At 55.3% G+C, this 10,894-nt stretch overlaps 3 protein-coding genes across 4 annotated transcripts in view; 1 reads left to right on the top strand and 2 right to left on the bottom strand.

Annotated features, from left to right (window-relative positions):
• Positions 1 to 298: 298 nt before the first annotated feature.
• Positions 299 to 1,544, top strand: POLR2I (RNA polymerase II subunit I). The gene is given in 6 exon segments (NM_001076329.2): positions 299 to 373; positions 457 to 511; positions 816 to 889; positions 976 to 1,050; positions 1,158 to 1,209; positions 1,444 to 1,544. Coding segments are annotated over 6 exon segments (378 nt in total). The 5' UTR covers positions 299 to 314; the 3' UTR covers positions 1,507 to 1,544.
• Positions 1,530 to 3,473, bottom strand: OVOL3 (ovo like zinc finger 3). The gene is made up of 4 exons (NM_001302760.1): positions 3,379 to 3,473; positions 3,240 to 3,304; positions 2,294 to 2,495; positions 1,530 to 1,806 (listed from the first exon to the last, which is right to left on the bottom strand). The coding sequence occupies exons 1-4, from the start codon at positions 3,470 to 3,472 to the stop codon at positions 1,598 to 1,600; spliced, it is 570 nt and encodes a 189-aa protein (NP_001289689.1). The 5' UTR covers position 3,473; the 3' UTR covers positions 1,530 to 1,597.
• A 5,142-nt stretch (positions 3,474 to 8,615) lies between these two features.
• Positions 8,616 to 10,894, bottom strand: part of WDR62 (WD repeat domain 62) — a 49,043-nt gene continuing 46,764 nt past the window's right edge. For both annotated transcript variants that reach the window (XM_002694947.6, XM_015458106.3), the window contains exons 29-32: positions 10,808 to 10,859; positions 10,027 to 10,647; positions 9,056 to 9,213; positions 8,616 to 8,959 (exon numbers count right to left, since the gene is read on the bottom strand). In XM_002694947.6, coding sequence (XP_002694993.1) covers positions 8,696 to 8,959; positions 9,056 to 9,213; positions 10,027 to 10,647; positions 10,808 to 10,859 — 1,095 coding nt within the window. In that variant the 3' untranslated portion in view covers positions 8,616 to 8,695. The remainder of the gene's footprint in view (positions 8,960 to 9,055; positions 9,214 to 10,026; positions 10,648 to 10,807; positions 10,860 to 10,894) is intronic.

Raw genomic sequence — 10,894 nt, 5'->3', positions numbered from 1 at the left:
GAGCTGGGGCGTCTTCATTAATGCTTAGTTCTTTGCGCGTTACGTGACGCATCGTTTTGCTGGCTCTCGTACTACACTATTGTGTGAACTAGGGAAGCACGGCCCAGAAGTTGGAAGCAATTATTCTAGGGTATCAAGAGACTGAAGCAAGTAATTAATCAAACCTCAGGACAGACAGGCGAGCACAAAGCCGTTGGGCACCAGCACACGTGCCCAGCTCCGCCCTTAGTTTGGCGAAGCTAGGAATTCTGACCCTTCCTGCGACCTGTCGCACGGCGGAGCAAGCGCGGAAGTTGGACAGGCAGTGAGTCGCTATGGAACCCGACGGGACCTACGAGCCAGGCTTCGTGGGTATTCGATTCTGCCAGGAATGGTGAGGCCCGGCCAGCACTGTGGAAGGGCAGCAAGTAATGGCCTCAATACTGACCTCTGATTTCCCTCTTCCCCTCTTCACAGTAACAACATGCTTTACCCCAAGGAGGACAAGGAGAACCGCATTCTGCTCTACGCGGTGAGCGCCGCCCGCAGGGTATTCCGGGACCGGCCCCCTGGTACCCAACGTGGCCCCGCCGTACTCCCGGTGCCGCCCCGACCCCTCCTGGTCTAAACGCCAGACTGTCCCCCAAATGAACTTCCCCCAAATGAACTAGACTTTGTCTTTGCCATCCTGGAGGTGATCCTCGGTTACACCCCATGATCCCAGTTCCGAGACTCCGTGCCCTAGTCATACCCTCCGGGAAAGACCCTGCCCTTCCTTCCACTCCCTTCGGGTATCACCCCTTGACCCGCTTCCCGCCGCACACTCCCTCTCGCAGTGCCGGAACTGTGATTACCAGCAGGAAGCCGACAACAGCTGCATCTACGTCAACAAAATCACGCACGAAGTGGAGTGAGTGGCACGACCGGAGTTCGGGGACGGGGTTGTTGGCTTGGGAGGCCGGACCAAGCATACTTATTCACCCTCTATTCCCTTAGCGAGCTGACCCAGATCATCGCTGACGTGTCCCAGGACCCCACGTTGCCGCGAACCGAAGACCACCCGTGCCAAAAGTGAGTGCGCAGCTGGTATTGGGGAGGGGAGCTGGCTGGCTTATCCTCACCAAACCGAGAAGCGGGGAGGGGAGGGTATGGCAGGCTCCGAGTGACTGTCTCCTCAGGTGCGGCCACAAGGAGGCGGTGTTCTTCCAGTCACACAGTGCTCGGGCCGAGGTGAGTGGCGCGAGCAAAACTTTCTGGGTGATCTTGGTCTGGTCCTTCCCGGGGAGTGGGGATACCTATACTGGGGAAGACCCTGCCCTTCCAGGTATCCTGAGATGGACCTTTAGCAGTGAGGAAAGCCCTCTATTGTCTGTTCTTTTGGGATGAGGCTTCTCTGAATGGAGGTTGCTTGTTGTACCCTGCTGTGAGTCGAGAGCCTTCCTAACCATGTATCTTTTCTGCCAGGATGCCATGCGCTTGTACTACGTGTGCACGGCCCCGCATTGCGGCCATCGTTGGACCGAGTGACCCTCTCTCCCTTGTGTAATAAATGCTGTGTTCTGTGAGTGCCTTTTCTTTGTTTATTTCCGTCTCATGGGTTGGACGCCGGGTACACAGTCTAGGCAGCACGGTGGAGAGCGCGGTGCCGCGCGAAAGCGTCGGGCTGCGAGCTGGTGAAGCCGCAGTCCTCGCACACGTGCAGCTTTTCACGGCGCTCGCGGTAAGCGTAGCTGGCCGGCTGCCCGTGCACCTTGGCGAGGTGTGCTTCAAGTGAGCACCGCTGCGTAAATGCTTTTCCACAAGCTCCGCAGCGGAATGGCCGGATCCCTGTGCAGGTGGGCCAGAGGGAGGGCAATGATCCCCATACCAGAGCCTCCCCACCCTCCCCTCCGTGAGCACCCCCCCCCCACACACACACATTCTTGCTCCAAATTCGCCAGACCTTGGCCTGCATCCCATCATCTGCTCCCTCTCCGCCCAGTGCAAACATGGACCAGACACCTGTGTCCCCACCCTCCTCATTATGATGTTCCCTTTTGCACCCTGCAGTCTGGGACCTGAATCCTATAACCAGTTATCTGTTTTCTCCCCATATCCCTCAGCAGGCCCCCAACTTGGCACTGCCTGACAACCCCTGGCCGGGAGCTGAGGTGCGTGGTGTTCCTAGCCCGCTGAGGCCTGAGTCCTGCCCCACAAATACAAGCACCACTTGTGCACAGAACTCAGGTGCTTGGAGTCTCTGAGTCCCCTGCACCTCCCTCCATTTCCTCCCATCTCCCACCAGAAGCCCCTCCCAGTCCCTGCCATGGCTCACCTGTGTGTGTCCTCATGTGGCGCTTGAGGTCGAAGGCATCATGGAAGCCCTTGCCACAGCAGTGGCATACGTGGCGGCGAGCAGGGCTGTGGCACTTGAGGTGCCGGGTTAGCATGCGCTGCAATGGGAAGGTCTTGGGGCACAGCGGGCAGCCAAGGGTCCTGGGGCTACTAGGGGTGGCAGTCAGAGTGCCCTGGGAGGGCTGTGGGAGGGACAGGGGGGTTAGGACCCCAACTCCCCTCCACTGGATGGAATGAAGTGCCTAGAACCGGGAACCACGGAGGTCTGGTAAGGCCGGAGACTGCAGTTTGTGTGAGCAAACGCCACCCACAAAGCCTTTCCTGGTCACCTGGTCCCCATCACCCTTACTTTGTTTTATATTTTTCCATAGTACATACCATTTTCCAATGTATTTTTTCCCCTAATTTTATTATCTATACCTGCAACCCCCACCAGATGATAAGCTTCAGGAAGGAATGAGTTTTTGTCTTACTCTTAAACATCCATAGCCTAGAACAGTCCTGTTCTAGTAAAAATTGAAATAAAACTCCAGCACATTCACATCCCGCCTAGGGCTTTCCTTCTTCCAGGGTACTCACAGCTGAGTATCTCTTCTGAGAGGCCCCAAGCTCCTCCTCCACCCCCGCATCCTGCTCCTGTCACCTTGTCCGACTCTCTGACATAGATCACCATCCATTTATGGGCCTGAATCTGTTCTTCTGCCCCACTGGGCACAGAATCCCTGGAGACACAGTGCTTAGGGGAAGGCCTAACAATGAGCCCACTACTCAGAAAGGAAAGGCATTCCCAGCAGAGAGGGCAGTGGGTGGGGTAGGTCCTGAGGCTGGAGGCGTCTGTGGGATTAAGAGGCAGTCAGGGTCTCTCGAGGCTGAGAGCGGGCAGAGGTGAAACTAAGCAGGGTCTTGGGCGCCTGCCGCAGACTCACCGCTGCCCAAGAGTCCCCGAGGCCGGAAGTCCGGTGTGCCGGCGGCCCCCCCAGGTTGCTGCAGTCTGAGTAGAGAAACCAGGTGGTCATGCTTTATGTCTCCCCTGCCCCTCACCTCCAGGCCCAGAGAGGGGCCCACCTGGGACATAGGCGTCTCCCCGGAGCTGGTCAGGCAGGTGGTCCCAGTTGGGTGGCTGTGGACGCCGACTCCTGACCAGAAAGGCACGGGGCATCACCTCTGGGAATAGGGAGACAGCTCCACACACGCGGCTGCTTCCTCCACCTGCTGTCAGACCTCAGGTCCAGGATGACTCTCCCAGGTGGGAAGGGAGGGGGAAGCCCCCGAGAAGCCTTGTTCTCTCCATGCAAATTTCCTGACAGGCCCTGGGGGCAGACTTAGCCAGCTCTGGTTACCTCTGCCTTGGGTCCTGCCACTCCTCCCGCTTCTCCTCTGCCAGGTTTCCCAGCGCACTCTCCAGCCTCCAGGGGAAGACAAGCCCTAAGTCCTCTGAGGAGGTGCAGCAGGACAAGATGGAACCTAGGTGGCTCTTGGGGCGTGGGGAGAGGAAACAGAGAACCCAGTGAGGCTGAGTGTCTTTCCATAGTACCAGCAGGGCCCAGAACCAGAGGGTCTGTTTGCCAAGCAAATTAGTCACTACCGGACATCCACCAGCCTCTTGGTTATTCAAATCACAGCAGCTGTATGAGGAATCAGGGGAGGGGGTGACTGTGATTGCTCCAGAGGATGGAGGGACAGCAGGGTCTACTTAGTAAGATCAAAGTGAGAGTCCACACTGAGCATCTTCAAGAAGAATCTCTACTTTTCTGATCCTCAGAGGATAAGAGCTGATGGTCGGCCAGAAGCACTGTTCAAGTGTAGGGAACATTACAATACTGGTTTATTCATCGTCCAGGGGCTTCCCAGGTGGTGCTAGTTGTAAGCAACCTGCCTGCCAGTTCAGGAGACACAGGAGACTTGGGTTCATTTCTTGAGTCAGGAAGATACGCTGGAGAAGGAAATGGCAACACACTCCAATATTCTTGCCTGGAGAATCCCATGGACAGAGGAGCCTGGCAGGCTTACAGTTCATGGGGTTGCAAAGAGTTGGACATGACTGAGCGACTGAATGCGCACCTGCGTGCACACACACACACACACACTAGTCCAGCTCCTAATAATTGTCTGGGACACCACTCCCCCACCCTCCTACGGTTCAGGAACTAAAGGAGGGGTCACGTGACACAGCCAGAGGCTCCCAGGACCCTAACCCCAGCACTCTGGCCAGGCTCTGTTCTAGATTGGTCATTGGTTTCTTAGCCAGGGGTTAAGGATTTTGAATATTCCCCTGCAGTTAACTTTTTTTTCACTTATTCACCTACATTTTCCTGAGATCCAACAACAGGCCAGGCCTACCTTAGCACTGAAAATGAAGACATAACCTAGTCCACGGGGGAGATACCCAGAATGACCAAGGCTATGGAGCACAGGCAGAGGGACCCAGCTTCAGTGGGGAAAAGCCAGGGGCCTCAGGGGACCCAGAAGAGGCTCCTGATTCAGTCTATGGGTTCAGGGATGACTTTCCAGGTGTGAAACTTGATGGAGAAAAGGTTTCTGATAAACAGGGAGGGCTCTCCAGGCAGAGGAAGTCTGTAAAAGGCTTGGTGGTGAATGAAGCAATATTTATTCATTTCTTCACATTCCTGGAGAGTCAGTCCTACTAATGCATTTTCAGAAACAAGGGAGTTTAGTGCTGGAAGTCTGCGGGCCCAGAGCTTTGCTATTTTATCTCCATGGAACCTGGGCCAAGCCATATCTAGCTAAGCCTGTTTCTTCATCTGGAAATGGGACTGATGAGTCTTCCTACCACTGGTTTGTGTTGAAAATCCATGTAGATCACCAGGTGGGAATGCTTTGCACAGAGTCTGGCATGTGACAGAGATAAATGGGGGTTATTTGAAAGTCTTTTTTTTTTGGCCACATAGCAGTCATGATGCAGGATCTTAGTTCCCCAATCAGGGATTGAACCTGCCTCCCCTGCAGTGGAAACTCGGGAGTCTTAACCACTAGACCACCAGGGTCTTGAAGGGTGGGGTGGCTAGGCAAGCATCTGAGTTTCAATCAGCCCGTGAAATGTGATTTTAGGTGTCTCCATCTCTCAATTGCTGGACTTTACGCAGTGTGCCTGGCATGCCTGGCCCAGGTCTGGGGGCCCAGTATCTAGGACCTGTCAGTTGTGTAGTACAGGGCCCAGAAGCACTGAAGAACGAGCTGGTGAATGGGTTATGGGAGCCATTTTGTGGCTCTCTGGTGTCTAGTTTTCCATGCCCAACACCAGGTCTCTCGGAACAACTGGTTCCTGAGTTGTTGCTGAAAACACATTAGGGAAGAACTCTGGGCTTGGGGGTCTTTACTTGCCCCCAGTCCCCTTTCTGTCCTGAGTCCTGGAGGCTGACTGGGGTGGGAAGCATCACCTGGACCCCTGTGCCTGCTGGCTTTCAGTAGGATTTGGTAATGGGGGGCCCCACAGAAAATGGAGCCCCTCTTGCCAGGATCACTGCTCCCCTCAGGGCAGCCCCTCTCCTCTGGGTTCCACTTTGCTCCCTGTGCCTTCTGGTCTGAGCAGCAAGGAATAGCTCTCCTCTAGTACCATTTTAGGGTACTGTACTGGCCCTGAGGTTCCCCTGTCCACTTCTTCACAAATGATCCCTCTGCTGAACTCTTTGAAATATCCCACATGAGCATGCTTCCTGCTGGGACAATGCCGCATTCACACGTTCACCAGCAGTGGTTTCTTTTTTAAAATATTTACTTGGCTGTGCTGGGTCTTAGTTGTGGAGCTCTGCATCTTCTAGTTGTGGCATGCAAACTCAAGTTGCGGCATGTGGGATCGAACCTGGGTCCCCCACGTTAGCAGTGCAAAGTCCTACCCACTAGACCACCAGGGAAGCTCCAGCAGTGGTTTCTTAACCAGTTGGTTTGTCTAAGGAAAGTCTTGTCCTTCCAGGACTGAAGAGCTCGGCGAAGGTGGAGACTGGCAGACACACTGCCAGCCCACCCTCCTTTTGTGTTGAGAGAATCCAATTTTGTTGAAACAGTAACATGCCCAGGAAAGAATGGCTGAATCAAGGAAATCAAAGCTATTTCCATTCCTGTTGCCTGCAACTGCCCTGAAGGGAAGGGTGTCTAAGAAGGTTTGGCACTTTTCCCCTACAACCTTGGTGGGTGCCCAGCTTTGTGCCTTTGCTCCTAGTTAGGTGAGGGTGTACGCTGGGAACCACGGCAGCTGTGTTGCCACCATGAGGGCCTAAGGCAGGGAGTGAAACTCAGACTCACAAAGGGTGGAACAGAGCAATAACAGAATCTAGAGTAACAAATGTCCCTACAGCTTGGGGCCCCTTAAGCCAGGTGTTTGCTTCCTGGAGTTAACACCTTAACTATGATACAACGTGGAAGGAGGGGAAAATCCACGAGGGACAGAGGCTCAAGGTGGTCCCCTTGGTGTCCAGTCATCTCAGAGATTTTACAGCTTTGGCTGAGCCAGGCCAGGGCGGGGAGAGTGGTCTTCAGTCTTCAGGGGTGGCCTGTGAACCCAGGTAGGGAGCCTCCTGACAGAAATGCAGCCCACCTACATGTCCTGAGCTGCCTGGGCTCCCTAAGGCAGGAAGAAAGAAGGGAACCTTGTGAAATAAGCAACACTGGGCATCTCACAAACACCAAGATCAGGGATTTTAGAGAAAAACCTGTATTGTGAATGTGTCTTGGATTTAATTTTTTTTTTCTATTTTTAAATTTAATTTTGCTTGCACTGGGTCTTTGCTGCTGTGCAGGAGCTTTCTCTAATGGTGGCGAGCAGGGGCTACTCTTCGTTGTGGTGCATGGGCTTCTCATTGCAATGGCTTCTTTTTGTCGTGGAGCACACGTTCTGAGCAAATGGATTTCAGCAGTCATGGCTTGAGGGCTCTTTAGAGCACAGGCTCCGTGGCATGTGGGATCTTCCCAGACTAGGGATGGAACCCTTGTCCCCTGCATTGGCAGGCAGATTCTTAACCACTGGATTATCAGGAAGTCCCAGATTAAAATGACTTAAAACATCAAGGCCCTGCCTGGTGGGACCCATTTTCCCTCCCACCTCCTCTCCTACCATCTCCTTGAGCCCACTCCAGTCCAGCCTCCTGGCTTCATTGCTATTCCTTTCATCCTCACATCTGAGCCTGCCACGGGGCCTTTGTACCAGCAATTCTCTCTGCCTAAATACTTGCCCAATTATCCACACTGCCTGTCCCCTCTATCAAGCCTCTGCTTCAATGTCACCTAAGGCAGGCCTTTAACCAGCACAGTGACTGAGAGATCCCTCCGTTTACCTGCAGTTACACAGTTATCGTATTAATTCCTATCTTTTGCTCTCTAGGTGAATGCACGATGCTCTGCTTGTCCCTTGCTTGTTCCTTGCTCTACTCCTAACGTGTAGAACAGTGATGAGAGATGGGATTCCTGGGGGCTGGGAAGACTTTTCAACAACTGCATAATTAGTTCAGTGTTTACAGGGGCAACAGAGGGCCACGTCCTCAGGCTGAAGGGCCTGGCTCTACCACCAGGCAAGCCTGGGTTTGAGTCTCAGCTCTGTGGGGCCCTAGGCATGACCCTGGATATCTCTCTGAACCTGTTTCTGGAGAGCCATGATCACATTAGAGCCCAGAGGAACTCACAGGCAAGTGGGGGTTCGGGCCCCACAGAACACGGGATAGAACTGGGCTTCAGGGGAGGGCCCTGCTCCTGCTGCGCTTCCTTTTTGTAGACTCAGACAGTGAAGGCTTTTGTGTTCCCAGTAGTGTCTTCTCAGCAGATACACTATGTGGCTAGATGCCTGCTGCCTGGGGAGGCTGGTCCCAGAGCTGGAAGCCCATGGGATGTTGGAGCTGGACACAGTCCTGCTGGTGAAGGAATTACTAGCTCCAGCAGCTGGGTGGCCTGGGCTGGATTGTCCAGTAGCCGAGCCTGTTTGTCCTTCCTCACTTTCCCCTGCTGCAAATGGGAACAAAAGCCTGGAGCTCACAGGATCCAGTGTGGGCCTGGCCCAGGGGCCATGAGACAGTGTTGTGGGGATATGTGAATTGGTGGCCAGAGTCTGGCACACGGTGGTCATAGCGGCTCCAGTGGGTTCTTGGGCATTGGGAAGAAGGGCTGGCCCCCTCCTTAGGGGCCAGCAGCTCAGTGGGCTGGGGACAGGCGACGTCGGAGCCAGGTGCTGGGTTCGTCACTCCTGCAGTGCCCAAACTCATGGCTGGTGAGTTCCCTGGGCTGTCCTCCTCCCCTCTCTCCCCACATCCGTCTGAGTGGGGCTTTGTGGATGCGCCAGGACAGGCACTAGGCGCCACTTCTGCAAGCTGTCTGTTTATTTGCTTAAAATACCTATTTCCTCAGAAACACAGGGCTGCAGCAGAGAGGCTGCTGGCCCTCAGTCCCCACGTGCCTTCCTCCTCACGGCCTGCACCAGCAGCTCTGAGTAGTGTTCCAGCAGGGCACGCAAATCTGGGCTGGCCAGGGGGCACAGGGTAGGCGGGGAGGGGGCACCTGGGCTGGGCGGGGCCTGGGCTGTGGCCACATCCATCCCCACCAGCCAGTCACTGGCCTCTAACTGGCTGTGGATCCAGAGGAAAGTGGAGGCCAGCTCAGTTCGTGCCTGCCGCTGTTCGGCGTTCACCTCATCACTGGAGACCATCTGCAAGGGGCGCCCACCTTGTTAGGGGCCACGTGGGCCAGGCAGTGCCAGGGAGCCCCCCTCAGCCCTTTCCCCTGACCCTGGGGCTTGGCTCACCAGGTGGTAAAGGTCCAGGGCTTCCTGGAAGGCAGCCTGCAGTCTGTGCACGATAGTCCCCACATTGCTCAGCTCCAGGGGGTCTGGGGGCAGGAAGCTGGTTGGCGCCCTGGGGTCCTCCCAGTGTCCAGGGCAGTCCTGGACTGGACTGGGCACTTCTGGGGGTGCAAGGGAGGAAATGAGAAAGACACTTTTACTCTCCAGCTGATCTGAAGAGGCCAGGGTGGCTGGGCCGATCCCAACTGTTGTCCCCTTTCCTGGGACACTTTCCTCAGTCCCCAGGGCTCCTTTCCCAACCCTCCTGCAGATCTCTGCTCAAATGCCATCTTCTCCCTGAAACCTTTTCTCATCATTCACCATCCATCACCCGCCTGTCACTCCCTAAACCCTTTCTTTCTCTTCCTTCTCTCCATAGCGCACCTCACTTCATGGTACACTTAACCCTTTCCTTACAGATTAAGTCTGGTCAGGGAGGGGGGCACAGTTCTTGAGGTGCTAACCTACTGCGTTTCCCCTTTGTTTGCCTGGCAAAGTAATAAAGCTACTCTTTCCCTCTCCTCCATTAAAAAAAAAAATTTAGACAGGGCATCTCCCCCAGTTAAGGTGTTAATTTCTGTAGTCTCATTTACCACCAGCTCCCATGGATTGGGAAGATCTCCTGGAGAAGGGAACGGCAACCCACTCCAGTATTCTTGCCTTGAGAATTACATGGACAGAGGAGCCTGGCAGGCATCGGTCCATGGGATTGCAAAGAGTTGGACACAACTGAAGCGACTTAGCACACGACTGAAGCGACTTAGCACACCCATGTCCCCAGAGCCCAGAACAAAGCCCAATATATACAAGTAATCACTAAATATGTAAGGAAATCAATGAATGAATGGCACAGCACCTGTAGCCTTTGGAACTGAGCTTGCTGTTACTTGGGATGAGCTTAGGGGACAATCCTTCATCCTAAGGATGGTACTCACCAGGGGTGGGCTCCCGGAGAGAGGCGATGCTGCCAAGGACCCTAGGCCTGGCCTCTGGGAGCGGGGGACTGTTGGGGAGGACAGGGGTATCGAGGCGCACAGGAGCCAGGAACCTTGGGAGAAAGGCGGACTTGTGGAGCCTTGAGGCGATCCCATCTGCAGGGCTGTGGGCTGGGAAACCATCTGTCGTAACAGTGACATCGCGCTCGGTATCCACAGGCTCCTGGGACCAGACACACGTGGTGGGAGGCTCCAGTTGGGGTGGGGGCAGCAAGAGCCTGTCACAGATGCTCGACAGGCTGAGTTTCAGGCTGGCACGGGCCTCATGGTTGCCCCGGGAGGGCAGGGCAGGTTCTCGGCCCTCGCTGTCAGAACTGTGTGTCACTGTGGTGGTGACAGCCTGAAGCTCCTGGCTCAGGGAGGCCAGCTCCTCCAGGGAAATGCTGCGGGACATCTTGGCATGGGAACTGGCAGTGGCCTCCATGTGGGAGCAGGTGGTGGGGGTGTGGAGAACCTGAGCCAGGCCTGCAGCGGGTAGGGCTGTGGGTGCTGGTGGCTTCTTGTCTGTGGGTAGCGCAGAGGAGGAGGGGATGCAGGGCACCAGGCCCGTGAGGCAGGGGGCTGGAAAGGAAGCAGGTGGCTTGCTCTCACAGCCCACCTCAGGACTGACAGACAGGGCCCCCCACCCAGCGTGGCTGCATGGTCCGAGTGGCCCCTGGCCATCCCCACCATGGCTCAGTGAGCCACCCAGGGCTTTCCACCCGGAGATGGGGACACTCACACAGTGGGGACCACACCTCCAGTGTCTCCTCAGCCTTTCCTCCAGGGACGACCTGTAAACACAGCCCTGCAGTGAAGACAAGGCCTC

This window comes from Bos taurus, chromosome 18 (assembly GCF_002263795.3).
Source record: "Bos taurus isolate L1 Dominette 01449 registration number 42190680 breed Hereford chromosome 18, ARS-UCD2.0, whole genome shotgun sequence".
Classification (NCBI taxonomy): Eukaryota; Metazoa; Chordata; class Mammalia; order Artiodactyla; family Bovidae; genus Bos; species Bos taurus.
Note: the sequence above shows the minus strand (reverse complement) of the source record. Positions and strands in the feature narration are given on the sequence as shown.

What these genes read in the sequence shown, in the direction of transcription:
- OVOL3 (NM_001302760.1), bottom strand. Translation starts at nt 3,472, where the DNA reads ATGCCCCGTGCCTTTCTGGTCAGGAGTCGGCGTCCACAGCCACCCAAC. An exon ending in GGGAGACGCCTATGTCCCAG is followed by an intron (nt 3,305 to 3,378) that starts GTGGGCCCCTCT and finishes TTCTCTACTCAG; the next exon opens with ACTGCAGCAACCTGGGGGGG. An exon ending in TCGGGGACTCTTGGGCAGCG is followed by an intron (nt 2,496 to 3,239) that starts GTGAGTCTGCGG and finishes TCCCTCCCACAG; the next exon opens with CCCTCCCAGGGCACTCTGAC.